At 45.6% G+C, this 21038-nt stretch overlaps 2 protein-coding genes across 2 annotated transcripts in view; one reads left to right on the forward strand and one right to left on the reverse strand.

Annotated features, from left to right (window-relative positions):
- POLR3GL (RNA polymerase III subunit GL) overlaps nt 1–21038 on the forward strand; it is a 188489-nt gene that overhangs the window by 61584 nt on the left and 105867 nt on the right. The window lies entirely within an intron of this gene.
- Nucleotides 748–19819, reverse strand: ANKRD34A (ankyrin repeat domain 34A). The gene is made up of 2 exons (XM_063947138.1): nt 19363–19819; nt 748–5258 (listed from the first exon to the last, which is right to left on the reverse strand). Exon 2 carries the CDS (start codon nt 5159–5161, stop codon nt 3536–3538), a length of 1626 nt encoding a protein of 541 aa, XP_063803208.1. The 5' UTR covers nt 5162–5258; nt 19363–19819; the 3' UTR covers nt 748–3535.

Raw genomic sequence — 21038 nt, forward strand, 5'->3', positions numbered from 1 at the left:
ATTAAGTTTCCCCTGAATGTATGTGCAGGGAACCGGAGCAGGTGTTGCAGATAGCTGCTGCAGTCTCCCATTTTATTTGTTTGCAGAAGAAGCCCCCATATGTTTCCTTGGGGACTGCTTTATTGCAGAAGTCATTCTAGCCTATAGCCTACTCTTTGCAGAAATGACTGGGAGAGGGATCCATAGGATCCCTCCCCGGTAATGGCTACCTGAGCATGCATAGTCAGCTGACTGTGCATGTGCAGTCGTAGCTTAAAGGGTCCCTGTCCCTGCGGGTGTTCTTTAGCACATTAACGCAATTCTTAATTTCATATTGCAGCAATAAGCAGGTTCAAAAATCGATAATTAACAAATATGAGTGTTTGAGATACATGTCTTTTCCATTGGCGTTTCTATAATGGGTGCAGTGTGTGTGTGGTGCACACGGGCCCCTGAGTCCTGGGGGGGCCGCACACCCTGCACCCATTTCTCCTATACTTACCTTTCTGGAGTCCATCGCTGACAGTGTGTGGGCCCCCTCCTCTCCCGTAGCTGTCACGTCGCTGCTAGCGCACTGACCACTAGAGACTCTGGCACAGTGCCAGAGTCTACGGCGCATGCGCAGGACCCTGGAAAAATGGCGCGGCGGACATTTTTCGTAGTCCTGCGCATGCGCTGTAGACTCTGGCACTGTGCCAGAGTCTAGAGCGCTGAGAGCGCTAGCAGCGGCGTGACGGCTGCGGGAGAGGAGGGGGCCCACACACGGAGTCTGCACATGGGTCCCCTCCTCTCTAGAGACGCCCCTGGTCTTTTCCTTTGTTAAAGATGACCAGTCACATTTCAGGATTGATTTGTCCTAAGTATAGCCAGATCCCAAAAGGTAATCTACCTGGGACAGGCCATGCTGCTGAGCCAGTATTTTATTAGCTAGGCAGGCACCGGAATCATGCAGGAGTGAATAGACCTGCTGGGTAGCCAGAATGCTGGAACCCAGCTTAGTAATCTTCTGGAACTGGGTTGTAGCTGGAATATTTTACCCAAATATTAAAGCATGCTTTGACCAGCTTAAAGCAACTAGGTATATTCCTTGGAGAGGGACCGTGGTTCATCAGTTGATCAGTATGCTGATTACAATGACAACTTTTTAATTAAAATGTTGCATAAAATCATTGGCTCTGTGAAACAAATTTTAAAAAAATAAGATATTGGACATTAAAACAGATAATTCTGGAATCTGGACAATGCTTTCTTTGAAACCTAATTAGATTAATTTCTTGGAATGAGCATACAGAAATTACAATGAAAAAATAATTCTCATAGGGCTGAAACATGTCAAATACATAGATTATGCAATGATTCTAGGCTGAACCAATATTTTGGGTACAGTAATGGGCATAATGCTCGCACCTGTGCAAAAACTCTAGTGCAGCATTAAACGCAATCAGTCATTTTGGTTCCGTCACTAAAAATGTTTTCTCCATCCTTTACATGTGTGTGTGTATGTGTGCGTGTGTTTGCTTGTTTGTGTGTGTATATATTTAAATATGTGTTTACATAATCAAATCTGTGTATCCCTCTGTATTCATTGTGTCAGTATAGCTTTTGTTTAAAATCTGTGTCATATCTAGTGCAGATTGAGAGCTTGCGAGCAGGGTCTTCTTACCTTTATGCCTGTCTGTTATTACCCAGTCTTGTTTTTTTACTGTTTTGTTCCCAATTGTGAAGCACAGCGCGATATGTTGGCGCTATATAAGTAACTGCTAATAAATAGTGTGAAGGAAGCAGCGGAATTGTCATATTTACATTTATAAGGGGCAGTGCAGGACTGGCCAGACGGGAAGACTTAGATGCAGTTGACCAGCTTTACATATATTGCAATATGTGGAAGTAATATCCCATCTCTATACAGAATACTGTTTGGAATGTGCTAGTTGAGTGCAGAGTTTCTCAGTTTTTTTTTTAGTTTTTATTAAATAATGTGGCTGCATCGTACTGCACCATAGACAGTGAATTAATGTCCCATCTATAAACACACACACTGGTAAATACTGTAGGACAAAGTGCTGCTGTAAAATACTGTAAGTTAAACATAATGTTGCAAATATCTCCTAATCACAGGGCAGGCATCAGGGGGGACTGTGGGGACCAGTGTCCCGGGTCTTTACAGAGAGGGGGGCCCACCCATGGCTCCTACAGCCAATACCTGTAGAGCTTCACCAGTCTGTGAATCAACAGTAGGCTGATGCACAGGGAGGACTTCCTAAAACAAGCCTCATCTGCACACCAGCTCTCTGTGATCCATTCCTGTAGGTCCGAAAAACTTCATCCAAATGTAACGTCACAATGTATGACATCACATAGGGGTGGAGCAGTGCGGCAGACTTTTTTTTTTGGGGGGGGGGGGGGGAGGGAGGGGATCTGTCTATTTTGTCAGTCCCGGGCCCCACAATTTCTGATGGCAGCCTTGCCTAATCTAATGTATCTACTGTTACATTCATATGTTATTAATTATACAGAAAGAAATGTAAACACTTTCTGTGTGTGTGCTTTGTCAGGAATGTTTTCACTGGACCAAAAGTTCGTTAAAAAAAAACGGATAAACTCCTCTATTTTCTACTTTCATTTAAATAAAAAAATCTTATTTGGTGATATTTACCAAGCAGAAGCCTTAGTAGATATGTCAAATATATATAAGTGCTCTCTCTCTCTCTCTCTCTCTCTCTCTCTCTCTCTCTCTCTCTCTCATATGAACCTTTCACACCCTGCTACTACTAATACACAAAACCTGGTAGCGATAAAAAAAAAAAAAGTATCTTCTCACAGGTTGCCAGAAGATGGCGCCAGAAGGTAATTTTCAGACCCAATGATCAGCACCAGTTCATCATGTCTAAGCAGGTACAGAACAGTATTTCTTAATCAAAGCTCAGATTGACCCTGTTTGAAACCTTAAAATATGTCGCAGATCACGATTATGGTTCAAATGACTTCTCCAGCAGTAGCAAAAAAAAGACATCTATTTTATAAGTAAAATATATTGACAATATTACACTGCATGGATTCTAACAATCCATTGTCTTATTGCAGAATTTACACCCTTTCAGTACCCTCGCCACGGGGAAGAGTAGTTTTTTTCTCTCTCTGTTTTTGCTGGTTTCCCATTCACTTTAAGATTTGTCAGCTTAAACTAATGAGATAATGAATTACAGACAGGAAGTCATTTGGTTCCCAGGGAAGTTTTCAGGTTTCTTAAACCTAAATGGCCGCTAAGCATGTAAATTTGAAGACGCCGACTTTCACAGTTCTACTAGTTACATTCACACATATATGCAAAGACTTCATAAACCTCTTCAGATCCTAGATAGGTTTTGGAAATAGGCTGTGATTGCAGTGGAAGCATCATTTCCTGTTTATCCATACTTATTGTACACAAATCTACGGAAGGACACCATGGTGAGCCACTAACAAGGTATAGGAGCAATTACATATGAACTTGAGACTATTACAAGATATTATATTCCTCATGTTAGAGCTTCTTTCCTTTCCTCTTAGTGGACCCTTAGTTGGAGGACTCGTTTTGAGTAAAGAGATTCTGAAAGCTGGCCAGTTGTTTGATCTGTTCTGTTTGCATAGAATGCCTTCTTATCAGCTTCTTCTTGGCTTTGGCGTCAAAGTGTTTGGGAGAGGTTGGGGCCACAGGAATGAGGGTCTTCTGGCTGCCATGAACTGGTGAAGGAGCTTTTCCATTCGCTCTGATGTCTGGGATTGGAGGATTGAGGTTGACGTTCAGTGGTGGTAAGAAACCTGGTCTGGTGTGAGATATGTGATCCAAAAGTAGAGTCCCAGATCCTCGCCTTTCCAGCAGCCCGGGGGTCCTACGACGGACAGACATCGGAGAGACAGCACTGGGAATACTCTCCAGTGATTCCCGTGAGGAACTAGTGAAAAGTGTTAATGGAGAAGCATTATATTTCCTCCTTTCCAAGGACACACGCCCAGAGTCTGGGGAACCTGGAATAGAATCAGGGCACAGATGGGAATCTGATTCATAATGTTCCATACGTGTCAGTTTGTGATGGGGAACCGCTCGTAAATTAGCCCCAATGGTTGGAGCCAAGGTGGCACTGGATGTTTCCTGAGCCTCGGGTGCTGTGTTGCGCCGTGACAGTGGTTGGTGGAGGTGGCTAAACAGGACTTTGTCAGCCCATGAAGAATCTGGTCCTGTGGGATCTTCCTCAGAAGACTGCTCTCCAGTTTTAAAGCAAGATGAATCTTGACCCTCTATGCTATGACGTCTAGAGAGCAAGGGTCTTTTTTTAATTGACAAGTTGTTTACGTCTGCAATTAGATTTTCTTCAGATTCTACAAGAGTAGGTTTCTCTGTGGGTACAGCAAGGTGAGACGCAGCCAGGACAGATGGAGCCACCAAGCCCCAAGGTTCTGAGTTTAGTCTCTTCAATTGCTTCTTGTTCACTATCCTACCTTTTATAGGTATGTGGTCGGAGGTTTTAACTTCTAATTTGCTGGATGTAGGGCAAGTAAGCCTGGAACCCATGTTAAAGTTGAAGACATCTCGCGCTTCTTCTTTCTCACTTGCCGGAGACAGGGATGTTTTTAGGTCAATGTCCGAGGGTGACATGCAGATCGCTGGTGATTGTTTTTCATCGATTCCCGGAGAGGGAGGTGAGTTGAGATACTGCTTTGTCTTTTTGGTCCCAGAAGGAGAAGTATCAGTGGTGATGATGATGACCTCTTTGCCTCTAGCTTTGCAAGCATCCAAGAGGACCCTTAGGGTGTCTCGGTCACCCTTGTTAATCGCATACATAAGAGCAGATGTGCCTGAGTAGTCCTTCATACTGGGGTCCGAGCCATGCTCCAGCAACACTGACACCACGCTGGCCCCGGTCAGATTGCAGCAAGCGTGCATTAAAGCCGTTTTACCCATCTTGTCCGGCATATTAGGGTCAGCCCCGTTTTCCAGAAGGTATTTGACCATCCTGGACTTGTTCTGGGGGTCATCATATTTGGCTAAGCAGGCTGCCATCAATGGGGTTTCACCTTGGGAATTGCCTTCATTGATGTAAGCTCCTCCCTCCAGCAAGAGGCGCGTCAGTCTAAATTTTCCCTGCCACACCGCCTTCAGTAAGGCACTCCCCTCTGTATGCAACATGGTAGAGTCTCTCATTGGTAGCGTGCTCCAGGGACAGATGGATTGTCTGCTAAGCTAAGACGGAAGCACTATGGCGTTTTGGATAGGCACATCCCGCAAGCAGGTATTCTTCCTGTGAAAATATAAACAGCCCATTTATTACGGTGCCATGCCAATACATCTTAAACCTATGACAAAAACTTACGGTGTCATTTGATGGTCATAGTCACAATATTTTTTTTATGATCTCTAATGCAATTTGTTTTTGAATTTCTTGAAAATATATCATGAGTTGCAAAAAGAACATTAAACATTGGGGGTCATTCCGAGTTGTTCGCTCGGTAAAAATCTTCGCATCGCAGCGATTTTCCGCTTAATGCGCATGCGCAATGTCCGCACTGCGACTGCGCCAAGTAAATTTGCTATGCACTTAGGAATTTTACTCACGGCATTTTCATCGTTCTGGCGATCGTAATGTGATTGACAGGAAATGGGTGTTACTGGGCGGAAACAGGCCGTTTTATGGGCGTGTGGGAAAAAACGCTACCGTTTCCGGAAAAAGCGCAGGAGTGGCTGGAGAAACGGGGGAGTGTCTGGGCGAACGCTGGGTGTGTTTGTGACGTCAAACCAGGAACGACAAGCAGTGAAATTATCGCAGATGCCGAGTAAGTCTGAAGCTACTCAGAAACTGCTACGAGGTGTGTAATCGCAATATTGCGAATACATCGTTCGCAATTTTAAGATGCTAAGATTCACTCCCAGTAGGCGGCGGCTTAGCATGAGCAAATCTGCTAAAATTCACTTGCGAGCGAACAACTCGGAATGACCCCCCTTGCTTTATAAAGAAACAAAAAAATATTTTTGTTGTTCCGTTATATAGTGTTATACCAGTGGTTCTCAAACTTTTTTGAATCACGGCGCCCCAGAGTATCAGAATTTTTTTCACGGCACCTCTAGGCCAAAAGATTTTTATTGAGAAATTTAGAAAAAAATATTACACTAAGTACATTATGTTTATATGTCATCTTTAGGTTCAGTTGTGTGGTGAGGGACAAGATTTGCTTCTGTTTGTCCACATATTCTATGATTGGCAGCCACCAGCACTGGTTTTGCCTATTACATTGGCAATAAATATTTTGAATTGGTCCTGGACCACCAACCCAGGGCACCCCTGCAAGTGTCCCGCACACAGTTTGAGAACCACTGTTACCATTCTCGATGATAGAGCCCAGCTTTTTAGACTGCTGACAGAGGCGTTCCTGAAGTGGCTCCATCGCTGCTACGGAACCCTAACTTGGAAATGCAATCTAACTAATAACTTACGGGAATCACTTACCTTTAGCCAAGTGCCAATGCTGGTCTGGTGTTCAGAGTTGTTATGTAAGTTTGGTTTTCCCCCTAAGGTGTTACCATGTTGAACTGGTCCCACCAGGGCCGTAACTGCATGTGCCCCGGGTGCAGGATTTGAGGGGGCGCCAAGGAGTTACAGAGGAGCAGGGTTTTTTGTTTTGTTTTTTACCGGCAGTGCTGTGGTGCTACAGTGAGAGAGCAGACAGCTCCCAGGGCAATGGCTCTGACCAACCTGTCTGCCCACAGCCGGCGCCGACGCTGTGCGGGTTAGCTCCAGTTCCTGGGATCTCTACTATGCCGGCTTTAGGGGATGTAGTATAGTGATGTAGTGCAGTGTATAGGGGAGTGTAGTGCATTGATGAAGTGTTATGATATAGTGCACTGTATGGGGACACACAGAGGAGCATGTAGTTGAACACACTGGCGGGGCATGTGACGCATGGGGCATTTGAGGCACATAAGGGAATATTGTCCCATAGCATTCCCTTTTTAAAAAATTTCTGATAATCTCATTATTTAAGTCTGACAGGGTTTTTTGTTTTTTTTTGTTTTTTTGAGGGGGCGCAAAACTTACTACCTTGCCCCGGGTGGCGTAAATCCTAGTTTCGACCCTGGTCTCACTATCACTGCTGGTCACCTTGGAGGACCATCAGCGTATCACTCTATTCTCCTGAGCATGTCCAGACCACAGGTCATACATAATATGTGGACATGTTCTAGAAGGCTATATAAATGAATCTCCATTATCACAGAGAATAGTTCTGTCTTGTCACGTGAATGCACGGTACCTGTCCTCACCAGAGTATACATGGACCACATTCCTCTGTCACAAGGGGCGCAGCTCAGCTCCCGTCACACAAAACATTGCTCAATAGCGCAATGCTCCCTTAGCTAAACAAAGGCACAAGTAATAATACAGATGGAGCCCAGCATATGGCTCATCGGCTTACATTCCACGTTTCAGGGTCCCCCGTTCCGCCATATGGGCAAAAGAAACATTCTCCATCTGTATATGTGATTATTATTTGTTACACTTTTATGTAAGAAAACTTGTACTTTGTCTTTTTACCCTTCTCTGTCACTTCTGTTTGTCTCTCCCACTGTAAGCTCTCACGAGCAGGGCCCTCCTCCCTCATGTGCTTCTCCCTCCCTTAGCCAGTGCTGCTTTTTGTGGGTGTTACCCCGCTTAGAGACAGAAGGATTTGAGCAAGCCTACATCCACAGAATATCTGTAGTTAGTTCTCCAAGATGTTTGGAGCGACCTCCCTGCCGAGTTACTTCAAAAACTGTGTGCAAGTGTACCTAGAAGAATTGATACTGTTTTGAAGGCAAAGGGTGATCACACCAAATATTGATTTGATTTAGATTTCTCCTCTGTTCATTCACTTTGCATTTTGTTAATTGATAAACATAAACTATTAACGCTTCTATTTTTGAAAGCATTCTTACTTTGCAGCATTTTTTCCACACCTGCCTAAAACTTTTGCACAGTACTGTGCATGTATATTGGCCCTCATTCCGAGTTGGTCGGTCGCAAGGCGAATTTAGCAGAGTTGCTCACGCTAAGCCGCCGCCTACTGGGAGTGAATCTTAGCTTCTTAAAATTGCGACCGATGTATTCGCAATATTGCGATTACTAACTACTTAGCAGTTTCAGAGTAGCTCCAGACTTACTCTGCCTGTGCGATCAGTTCAGTGCTTGTCGTTCCTGGTTGACGTCACAAACACACCCAGCGTTCGCCCAGGCACTCCCACCGTTTCTCCGGCCACTCCTGCGTTTTTTCCGGAAACGGTAGCGTTTTCAGCCACACGCCCCTGAAACGCCGTGTTTCCGCCCAGTAACACCCATTTCCTGTCAATCACATTACGATCGCCGGAGCGAAGAAAAAGCCGTGAGTAAAAATACTTTCTTCATAGTAAAGTTACTTGGCGCAGTCGCAGTGCGAACTTTGCGCATGCGTACTAAGCGGATTTTCACTGCGATGCGATGAAAAAGAACGAGCGAACAACTCGGAATGAGGGCCATATAGTGTACGTACAGTCACATACACGTGTACAGTATATACTGTGTTAGACAGAAGTAGCATGTAGGAAAATTGGCAGAAGCCTCGGGAGACACAGGAAAGCAGCCCAGGCAGAGGTCTGGGAAGTGATTCTGCTCTTCAGAGAATAAGAGGTCGGTTTACGTAATTGAATAGACTACATATAATTGATTGGTGAAATCCATGAGGCAATTTGCATGTGTCATTTTCAGGCTACAATTGCCCTGTGTATACAGTACAGGCATGTCATGAAATCCGTGGACAGAGGAATTGCCGGCTATCCCCTCATGGGTAACAGTTTTGCTGGGATTATGCAGGATCATCATTACAGATTATTTTCATTTGGGCACCATTTCTTATTATTTGCAAATGAATGACAGAAATAAGACGAAGTGTGACTTATACACTAGGGGAAATATTCAATTTGCTCGCAACGATTGCGGGTGTAAAGTGGCGCTGCCTCCGGCAGGCGAAGCAAAATGCCCTATAACAGCCCCGTTTTCATCCGAAACTGGAGCTATTTCACCCAAAAACACACAGGTTTCACTGAACCTGTGTGTTTACGGGTGTAACTGCACTCGTTACCGGCCGAGCTAATTAAATAGCCCGACCGCAGCACCTGAAGAAACATCGGGGGTTTTTACTCCCGATGTCTCTTCGGAGACAAATTGAATATCCCCCCTAGGCCTCCTAGGCTGGTGCTACTGTCAGAAGAAACCAAGGGAGATACTGGCAGCAGGGAAGACTGCTAAAATGTGTTGCTATGTGGGTTATGCATCCTCCGCAGCGTCTGTATACAATGCACACTGGGCCTAATTCAGAGATACACACAGCCGCACGGACGCAAGCAGCGGCCGCGTCTATCTGGTCTGCGCATCGCAGTGCGCGATCTTACACAGGAAGGATGTGGCCGCAGAGTGATTGACAGTGGCGGCCGTCAGAGAGGTGTCGTCACGACGTTAAGGGTGGCTGCGTAACGTCACATGCAGCTACACCCCAAAAAAAAATATATATATGACCGCCTGACGGGTCAACCTTAGATCCAATGTCTTCGCAATCTAATTGCAGACGCATTAGAGGGCAACCCCCAGTATGTGCGGAGATGAATGCAGATGTGGCTGCATATCTTTGAATAACCCCCACTGTCCGGAATACAGACTCCGGTATATTGTGCAGTTCTCCAGGACGGTAGACAGCCCCCCTAAAGGGTGTGGTATATTTTATTGCATTCATGGGTTGAGACACTCAATGTCAGCGTCAGCCACCTACCTGTCACTCCCCCCCAGTAACTTCCATCACTTGTCCAAGACATTTCTGAAACCGTGTGCAGCTTTGTGCGTACTCACTGTTTCATGCATGTGCCGCAAGAATACTTAAGGATTTTCATGCACGCACGGTAGCAGAATATCGCCCACTTACGTGAACATCGCTATTGCGAATGGATCTGAATCAGGGCACTAATGTCAGCTTAGCAGCTACACCACAACTAGTTAATAAGAACTAAAGACAATCAGGACATTTTCAAGCCTTATGTTACAAGTTTCACACATTTCAAGAGGCAGATACTCAAGTCACGAGCTGTTTGGTTCAGTGCGTCTGTATAGTTAAAATGATGTAACCTTAGGATTTGCTCCAGAAACACATCCTCCTTATCGTGATGATCAGCTAGGGAAGCAAGAAGTACAGCTCAGCACAGCAGCTTGTGTCTTGTCAAAGGCATAAAACAGTTATTGCAATCGTTGAGTCCGTCTGCCTCTTCATATGTCTGTAATAAACAAGCCGCCTCACTATAAACTGCAGGATGATTTGTGAACTGCAAAATCTGAGGACCCGCAAAGTTCTCTATATGTGCGCAAGCACGCCCAGCAGTCCGCCGTCCGAAAGTCCAAGGTTTACACCCATTTTATGGTCTTTTTTTAAACACCACCATAAAAGGAATTTGTCCCTCATTCCGAGTTGATCGCACGGTAGCATTTTTTTGCAGCCGTGCGATCAGATAGTCGCCACCTATGGGGGAATGTATTTTAGCTGTGCAAGTGTGCGATCGCTTGTTTAGGGCAGCTGTGCAAAAAGTTTTTGTGCAGTTTCTGAGTAGTTCTGAACTTACTCAGCCGCTGCGATCACATCAGCCTGTCAGGTCCCGGGATTGACGTCAGACACCCGCCCTGCAAACGCCTGGACACGCCTGCGTTTTCCCAAACACTGCCAGAAAACGGTCAGATGCCACCCACAAACGCCTTCTTGCTGTTACTCACCTTGCGATTGCTGCTGCGATCGCGTTCTTCGTAAGGTCCCACGCTGCCCGGCATTTCCCGTCGCCGGGCAGCGACGCATCTGTGCATTGCGGTCGAGGCGCATGCGCAGTTCAGACCCGATCTCTGTGAACATCTGCAGCGTGCGATCGGGTCGGAATGACCCCCTTTGTGCCTAGTTTTAAGGGTTGTCATAGATGGTTTATAAATCTCCATTAGAGGCCGATTTATGAACATTCGCTAAGTTCGCTGGTCTTATATATGCGGACATTCATGATTTACCTAATTGGCTATATTGTATCACGGGCCTGCATCCGAGTCTCACGCAATAGGCGCGCAATGCCGATGTTCATGTAGGTGAGCGATTATTTGCAATTGTGCATGTGCAAAATATTCTGAGGTGCACATTTTACACTGCTTTTGCAGCACAAAAGCGCACGTGTTACACAGAGCGCAGAACGAAGGTGCACGTGTTACACAGAGTGCAGCACAAAGGCGCATGTGTTACACAGAGTGCAGCATAAAGGCGCATGTGTTACACAGCGCAGAACGAAGGCGCACATGCTACACAGAGTGCAGCTCTAAGGCGCACGTGTTACAGAGTGCAGCACAAAAGCGCACGTGTTACACAGAGTGCAGCTCAAAGGCGCACGTGTTACACAGAGTGCAGCACAAAGGCGCACGTGTTACACAGAGTGGAGCACAAAGGCGCACATGCTACATAGAGTGCAGCTCAAAGGTGCACGTGTTACAGAGCGCAGCACAAGGGTGCACATGTTACACAGAGTGCAGCTCAAAGGCGCACGTGTTACACAGAGTGCAGCACAAAGGCGCACGTGTTACACAGAGTGGAGCACAAAGACGCACATGCTACATAGAGTGCAGCTCAAAGGCGCACGTGTTACAGAGCGCAGCACAAAGGCGCACATGTTACACAGAGTGGAGCACAAAGACGCACATGCTACATAGAGTGCAGCTCAAAGGCGCACGTGTTACAGAGCGCAGCACAAAGGCGCACATGCTACACAGAGCGCAGCACAAAGGCGCACGTGTTACAGAGTGCAGCTCAAAGGCGCACGTGTTACACAGAGCGCAGCACAAAGGCGCACGTGTTACAGAGCGCAGCACAAAGGCGCACGTGTTACAGAGCGCAGCACAAAGGCGCACGTGCTACACAGAGTGCAGCTCAAAGGCGCACGTGTTACAGAGTGCAGCTCAAAGGCGCACGTGTTACACAGAGCGCAGCACAAAGGCGCACGTGTTACAGAGTGCAGCACAAAGGCGCACGTGCTACACAGAGTGCAGCTCAAAGGCGTACGTGTTACAAAGAGTGCAGCACAAGGGCGCACGTGTTACACAGAGTGCAGCACAAAGGCGCACGTGTTACACAGAGTGGAGCACAAAGACGCACATGCTACATAGAGTGCAGCTCAAAGGCGCACGTGTTACAGAGCGCAGCACAAAGGCGCACATGCTACACAGAGCGCAGCACAAAGGCGCACGTGTTACAGAGTGCAGCTCAAAGGCGCACGTGTTACAGAGTGCAGCTCAAAGGCGCACGTGTTACACAGAGCGCAGCACAAAGGCGCACGTGTTACAGAGCGCAGCACAAAGGCGCACGTGCTACACAGAGTGCAGCTCAAAGGCGTACGTGTTACAAAGAGTGCAGCACAAGGGCGCACATGTTACACAGAGAGCAGCACAATTTTGTGCTCCTTGTCCCTGGAGTGCCGGCAAACTTGAACTTAAAGATAGCAAACAGGGAAAACTTGTTCTCAAATCTTCCTTGTTGAACAATCATTGTATTTAATGAAGGGTTCCCCTAGAAGTCCATTATTATCTGACGATGGCATTAGATACCAGGTAAAAGCTACGGAAGGTTTTGCATTCTAGAGCTTAGTAAATGTAAGCAGCCCCCATAGAAACCTATGGTAGATAGCTCGGATGTGTCTTATGGTAATGTGCTGTGCGCAAATATGGCAATTTCTGTAGGAGGCGTCTAAAGGAAGAACACGCCTCCTGCCAGCATCTCAGACCGGAATGCTGCGCTGAAGACGGCACCAGCTGAGCCTAAAGGGCCCTACACACTCGGCGATGCGCCGCCGAGGTGCCCGACGGCCGATACGGCCGACGAGCAACCCGGCGGCGGGTGGGCAGTGACGGGGGGAGTGAAGTTTCTTCACCCCCCCCGTCACCCGGCTGCATTGAAGTGCAGGCAAATATGGACGAGATCGTCCATATTGGCCTGCATGCACAGCCGACGGGAGATCAGCGATGAACGAGCGCGGGGATGCGCATCGTTCATCGCTGGAGTCTCCACACTGAAAGATATGAACGAGTTCTCGTTCATTTATGAACGAGATCGTTCATATCTTTCAAAATATCGCCAAGTGTGTAGGGCCTATTAGCTCACTCAGACTGGCTGCCCCCTGCCCCTCTTGTGAGGCCAGTATATTTCTCCATCAGAAATCGCAGACACTGGCCTTGGCGCTCCGAGAAAATACAGGCAGCGCCGCCCGCACCGCACCCCCCAAATGACACTGCTGCTCTAAACATGGGAAATGCACATAAACCATCAGACTTACGTACATCTCTGAAACAGGCCCTTAGCCAAAAGTGCCTGTTACCGTCATATGTACTGGACACAGGCATCTCAGAGGCATTTCCAGTACATAGGGAACGTGGCAGATGAAAGGTGGGTACTTAGTGACACATATTGAAGTGTACATTCAGTGCTGTACTGCTTTGCAGTAAATCACTCACATATGAGCATAGTGAAAGGTGGCAGCCACACTAGGAGTACCTCCCTTTCAGTGATACCTCCAGCATTTTATAGCCAGGGCTTCTGCTGCGGCACTGATAAAACCCATTGGTGGCATGATGTCATTGTTGGCGGTTAGGTGTGGGTTTAAGAGAGAATGGTTATAACCACATAGGAGCAGTCATGTTTCTGGCTATTAGTAGGGATAGGGGCAATATTTCTTATGCATCCAAAGCAGCCATTCCTATTCCATCAGAAGAAGTGCAAGCTCCTGGTCCACTGTGCATGTAAATCAGCGTCATACATCCTCAATGGATTGACAGATCCTGTTTTAGGATTTGCTCTTATTTGAATGATGTCTGGCATTTATAGACCTAGGCTGTCATCCACAAGTTGTTCTGTTATATACTGGGCTATATAACCATGCACTGTCCTATCATGTCCTATGCATAGCCAGATTAAGGGGGAGTGCAGGGGATACTGTACTCCCCCCCCCCCCCCCCCAGCTGGAGCACACTGACATCACTAGTTCTCCCTCTTGTGCAGCAGCTGAAATAGGCAGACAGAGTGTGAGCGGGACAGTATGCAGTCAAAGCATAGACACAGGATTATTAGGTTTCATGAGCTAATGACAGAGCTTCCTGACCAGAGGAGAGATAGGAGGGCAAAAGAGCTGTAATTGGCCCAGAGATCCCAGCTTCTCCTCCTCCCCACCTGGGTGTCTGGGTCCTGTGTTACCTGCTATGTAATGAGAGCATTTGGGGCTAGAGATGGGGGAAGGGGGAAGACACAGGGTCCTCCTGAGTCCTGTCCCAGTGTGTAAGTAGTACAGAGGCTTCTGCTATTCTTGCATGTGGCAAGATAAATTATACATTTTACTTTTCTATGTGTATTTTAAGGTTGTTTAAATTGTCTTTGTTCCACTGTAAGTAAACTTTATAAAAAATAGTTGCCTCACAATTATGTGGCGCTATAAACTGTACCCAAAATAGTTGCCTCACAATTATGTGGCGCTATAAACTGTACCCAAGCATTATTAAACTATTCATTTAAATCTAATATACACCATTTATACAAAATTTTATCTACACAATCCATACCTCCCAACATGACCCATTCCAAGAGGGACAAAATGCTCTCTACCTGGAGTTTCCGCTTTATGATTGCAATCACCTCTGTTGAAACACCTTTCTTATCAATTAATACTGTAGTTCAACACAGGTGACCCCAATCATATATTAAGAGGAAAGTACAGGTAGAGAGTGTTTTGTCCTTCCGGGAATGGGTCATGTTGGGAGGTATGCACAAACTAATATGCACACCCCCCCCCCCCCCCCCCCCACATACACACTTCTCCCGAGCCCCCTGTTATAAGTGCTCCGGGTCCCCCAAGGCTTAATCCGGCCCTCATCCTGGTAACACTGTCCTATCATGTCCTGGATCCTCACCAAATCTGACACAGCAAGCAGGTCATGAGGCATATTATGGGTCTGATTCAGAGATCCACACGAATTGTCCGTAATCACTCACACATAGCTTACAGGGAACTAAATGCTGGGCCTCAGAGAGAGGCTGCTGCGGGCGGCTGACAGGTAAGAAGGGGGGGGCTGTGCCCTTTGCTCATCCAACAAGCCCGAGTAAAACCGAACCCGCTCATCACTATTAATTAGTAAACGGCAACACACACACCCCTGTCAGCACCCCTGGTTGTATGCATTTCTATGGCCATACCTCCCTCTGACTGCATGCTTGGTGTCATAGCCAACATCATTATCGTTGCTCACTTATTATTTATTTATTAATAGTTTCTTATATAGCGTAGCCAATTCCGTTGCGCTTTACGATTGGACACAATGATACAACAAATCTAGGTAATAAACAGTTAGAGGTAGGAGGGCCCTGCTCGCAAGCTTACAATCTATAGGGAAATCGGCATGGATACACAAGGAAAGGCACTATCTATTGCATATTTGTCCACCGGATTGCAATGGTTCTAGGTGGGTTACATGATATCACATCACAGCCATGATGAACCAGGGTCAGGAGGAAGGGAAAGTGAAGAAAGAGAAAATATGTGGAGGATGTGTGTGGACTGTACAGTGGGGATATAATCGGATAGGAAAGCTTATAAAGGTTGAGTGTGCGGTTCTGGAATGTGATAATCTAGCTTGAAGAGGTGAGTTTTCAGGGAACGTTTGAAGGTTTGGAGACTAGAGGAGAGTCTTATTGTGCGTGGCAGGGCATTCCACAGAGTGGGTGCAGCCCAAAGAAAGTCCTGCAATCGTGAGTGGGAGCGAGTAAAGAGTGTGGGTGAGAGAGGTAGATCTTGTAAAGATCAGAGAGGTCGGGTTGGGAGATATTATGAGATGAGTGAGGAGATGTACGTTGGGGTAGTTTGGTTAATGGCCTTGTGTGTGAGTAAATGTATTTTATATTGAATGCGGTAGAGTACAGGTAACCAATGGAGGGACTGACAGAGCGGATTTGCAGACAATGAATGTCTTGCGAGGAAGATTAGCCTCGCTGCTGCATTCAGAATGGATTGTAGTGGTGAGAAGACCAGTCAGGAGACTATTACAATAATCAATGCGGGAGATAACGGGAGCGTGGATTAGAGTTTTTGCTGTGTCTTGTGTAAGATATGGTCGTATTTTGGATATGTTTTTTATATGCATCATGTAACATGATCTTGAGACAGATTGAATGTGGGGAACAAAGGACAGTTCTGGGTCAAGTATGACACCTAGGCAGCGAGCTTGTGGGGTATAGTGATGAGCGAGGTTCGGTTTTACTCGGTTTTACTCGGTTCTCAAAACGGCATCTTATTGGCTATCCAAAACACGTGACATCCGTGAGCCAATAAGATGCCGTTTTGAGAACCGAGTAAAACCGAGTAAAACCGAATCCGCTCATCACTAGTGGGGTAGTGATGATTGTAGAGTTCTCAGCAGTGATAGAGATATCAGGTTGGTAACTGCTATTGGCCGGTGGAAATAGAAGTACCTGTAGCTCTGTTTTGGAAATATTAAGTTTGAGGTGGCGAGATGTCATCCAAGATGAAGCAGCAGAAAGGCATTCAGTGACCCTGACCAATACAGATGGTGACAAATCAGGGGAGAATAGGTAGATTTGTGTATCATCTGCGTACAGATAATACTGAAATCCAAAAGAGCTGATTAGTTTACCAAGAGATGAACTTGCAGCATCCGTATACTAGGTACAAAGAGCCCACTGATACAGGCATAGATACACGTACACAGCCGCAGTTCCATCCAACCAAGTTGCTTTTGCCTATAAACTAATTGATTGCAGCTTTTTTAATCTACTGACAATCTTGCCGGAACCGTGCCAGGTCCCGCAATTGCAAACTATTACATTTGTCCTGCCCTCAATGAACATTACCTACATGAGGACGCCCCAGTACAGCCCCGTTACTCCCCTTCAGTCACAAGTAGCGGTGCCTTCGGTTGGCATGCGACTCTGCGTCACCCGTAGTAGTAGATAATGGGTGGAGCTACCGCGGTTGACGATGCACGATACCGGGGGGAAACGCCAGTATAACATATTGGCAGTTATGCCGGCAGGGGCCACCTAGTCACTCTGAGGCCCGCACAAACCTTAATCTGTCCCTACCTTAGTAACTAGTGAGCTGGTAGTCTGAATATTTGTCCAGGCTACAAAATGGCAGCTTTCAGGCTACTTGTAAGTAGGGGACATATACGATTTAACAACGATGGCGGACATATTTGCGCAGTTTCAAAAATAATACCTATAGGCTTCTTAACGCCATAACTTTTGAAAGAGGCAGAGACTGGACAATGCAACAAAGGCTGCAATTGTACTATGGGGGTCATTCCGAGTTGATCGCTCGCTAGCAGTTTTTAGCAGCCGTGCAAACGCATTGTCGCCGCCCATGGGGGAGTGTATTTTTGCTTTGCAGAATTGCGAGCGCTTGTGCAGCAGAGCGCCTGCAAAATCTTTTTGTGCAAAACAAGACCAGCCCTGTATTTACTCTTCCTGTGCGTTGATTCTAACGACGGAGGGACGGATTTTGACGTCACACACCAGCCCAGCGAACGCCCAGCCACGCCTGCCTTTTTTCTGCCACGCCTGCGTTTTTCCAACCACTCCCTGAAAACGGTCAGTTGCCACCCAGAAACGCCCACTTCATGTCAATCTCCTTGCAATCGGCTGTGCGTTTGGAATCGTCGCTAGGACAAGTGCAAAACCACAAAGGAGTTTGTACCCGTACGACGTGCATGCGCATTGCGGTGCATGTGCAGATTCGCCATTTTTTTTCACTGATCGCTACGCAGCGAACAACGGCAGCTAGCGATCAACTCGGAATGACCCCCTATGTACACATCCTTCTACATGGACGGATGTATTGAAGTTAATGATTCAATGTGATTCTGTATCATCCTCTATCTTCTATCCAACAGATGAATGCGCTCGGGTCATGCTACAGAGAGCTGCCGCACGCTGTGTGAAGGGTGTTTTGATACAGCTATCGCTCACAAAGAACAAGAGTATAACTACTCACACTCCATTCTATTACCAATTCAAATGCTCTTTTACACCGCTGTGTTTTGCAAATGCCAGATTTTCTGCGCTCACCTATTGCAAGCTGGGGAAAAGGACAAGAGCAGGGATGAATGGAGAGCAGCTAATGAGATTGCAATTCAATGATTAATAATTATTACTACATTTTTATTACCTAAGCTGTGCCTCCTGTCCTACTGAGTTTTGATCTTTCTGGGATTGTTATATTTATAGCACTAGTCTAGAACCCTCAGCCTGTATTCAGCACAATTTGCTGCAACACTTTTAGATCTTAGCAAATAAACACAAGGGTTAGGCTGGTAGAATTTAATTAGTGAATGTGGGTAATTATTATGCATCTAAACGAGGCCTGTCCGTCTCCCCGGTGACACATTATTATCTCATTATTCAGATTATGAAATATAGCGGTTAATAACCCAGAGCAATTGCAAGCGCGTTCCACAATAGATTATTCTATCATTCAATATTATTTAGAATTTATTGTCGTTTGCTATTGAATTAACAATCTATTCAAGCCTTTTCATGCAGCCTTTGAGCTTAATATCATAGACAATAAAACGCCACCTCCTCTAAGGGACTATCAATACTCAAATTCATCGATCTAATCCGTATCGGAGGCAAAACCACACGCCGTAAAGTGCATTGCTTCTCGTCCAAGTAGTATACAGCGGTAGCCAGAGAACAAATGCTTCATTGCATAGGAATCAGGTTTGCACGGCCTGTCGGATTAACCCATTTCGAGCAAATTCTGAAACGCCCTTTCATGATTCTAAAAATAAAGGAGGGGGCGCTACCTTATTTTGTCTCCCCTGTTTCATATTTGTGTCGCTACCATCTCTCGGTCCAGGTCTCACAGCCAAAATATAAAAAAAAAACGTGGGGGTTAACTATGGACTAAAATGCAAATGGTGTATTAAAGTGATAATTATTGAGAATAATAATAAAATAAAAATAAAAAAAGGTTAAAAAAAACAACCCTGCAACTAGCACATGGGGCAGTAGACTCACGTGCAATAAAACCAATAACTAAAGTGAGAAAATAGATCACTCAAGAAACTAAGTGACCATTGACATACTACATGGCAGGGGTGATGAATAGTTGGGGGGGGGACAACCAGGTTTTTGTAGAGAGGGTTGTACAAAAGGGATTTTTTTAGGCAATTGTAGAGAGGATGCCTGTAGTTCCTATTGCAGCATCTGCACCCGGGGCACCGTCGGCATGTATCCTTGCAAAAACACACATGGATTACCAGTTGTCTATAGCCTCACCTGGTAAGCTTCTCTCCCTGCTGGATGAAAGCTTGTGAGGACCTTCGGATTGCCCCGTGCACCTCCTTGGGTTGGAAAGATCCCTGTATATTCCCACAGTAAATTCATGTCTGGAAGAGAGAGAGAGAGAGAAAAAAAATAGACTTCCCTCTGTAGAAGAATAGAAAAAAAAAATCTTCTATTTTTAGCTAATTTTTCCCCAATTTAAAAGAAAGAAAGAAAAATCCGAAGGCTTTAAATATATTATATATTGCTTTAAAGAAATCCAGTGTATGGTTGTGTCACTGAGAATAATCCTGTGGTTTCCCCCCCCTGTTGCAGCCCTGCATACAGATCTGGTGCCTGCAAGTCACTGTCACAGAATGAACAGCCCCTGAGAGACCCACAGATGCTATTTTTAGCTGCTTTCCCATACAGCAGAAGTAGATATTCCATTAAAATACACCGAGGCATAACACTGCACCAATATACATAGTCCAGGGCCCAGGCTCATCCAACCCTGCTGCGACTCTTATGGAGCATGCCGGTTCCTGGCAGTATTATGCTTTTTAACTCATTGGCTGCACATCTTTGCAGAGATATCTGGGAAGTAGCTGATATCCTGAGATTTTTATTTTCAATAACCCCGACCAATTTCCAAGTATTCTGTATTTTTCTTTACCAATCATTAACCCATTGATATGCGGTTTCCTCTATAAATTGTTCACTTTAACCCTTCCTATGCCTCTGATTTCCTCTCTATTGTGGTTCAGAATCTGCCTCTGTATCCTGTTAATGACATTTCTGATGAACCTTCCCTCGCATTTTCTTAACACCCCGCTGTTCCTTTTAGATGGTAAGCTTTTTTGGCCAGATATCTTCATCCTGTGTAGTGTCCATGTTGTGTGAATGTTAAAGAGGTTGTACATGTACAGGTCTCCGGGAACATGGCGCCCGCGCATTGTTCCTGCAAATCACTCGGAAATGGCCGCGGCGGACATTTTCCGAGTGATCTGTGCCCGCACAGCAGGGCCTCCATCGCGGGACCCCGTAGGGGTAAGTATACTCTATGGGTGCAGTGTGTCTATTGTCATGATCATAGCCCTGCAAAATTATGCAGGGCTACGATCAACTCGGAATGACCCCCTATGTGCACAAACAGAAGTGAATCTTGTCCCTCACCACACCACTAACCCTAAGGATGACATAGAAACACAATTGACTTCATTTAATATTTCTTTCTACATTTCTCAATAAGAAGCTTTTGACCTAGGCCTAGATACTCTAGGGCGCCTTGATTCAAAAAAGTTGGTTCCCAACACTGAACAGTATCAGTTCCCAGCTACGCTAAACAGTATCTTGAACATGTTATTATATAATATGTTTGATATGGTGTCATATAATATGCTGGGCATCGATATGGCTACATACTATGTTTGATATGGTGTTATATAATATATTGGGCATGGGTCTATATAGCATGGGGCTACATAATATTTTTGATATAATGTTATATGCTGGGCATGAGGCTATATAGTATGTTTGACATGGTGTTATATAATATGGTGGACATGAGACTATATAGTAGGTTTGACACAGTGTTATATAACATGCTGTACATGGGGCTATGTAATGTTTGACATGGTGATCTATAATTTGCTGGACATGGAGCTATTTAATATATTTCACATGGTGTT

This window comes from Pseudophryne corroboree, chromosome 12, assembly GCF_028390025.1.
Source record: "Pseudophryne corroboree isolate aPseCor3 chromosome 12, aPseCor3.hap2, whole genome shotgun sequence".
Lineage (NCBI taxonomy): Eukaryota > Metazoa > Chordata > Amphibia > Anura > Myobatrachidae > Pseudophryne > Pseudophryne corroboree.

Bases quoted from the DNA above. Each gene is read 5' to 3' on its own strand.
- ANKRD34A (XM_063947138.1), bottom strand. From the start codon at position 5,161: ATGAGAGACTCTACCATGTTGCATACAGAGGGGAGTGCCTTACTGAAG.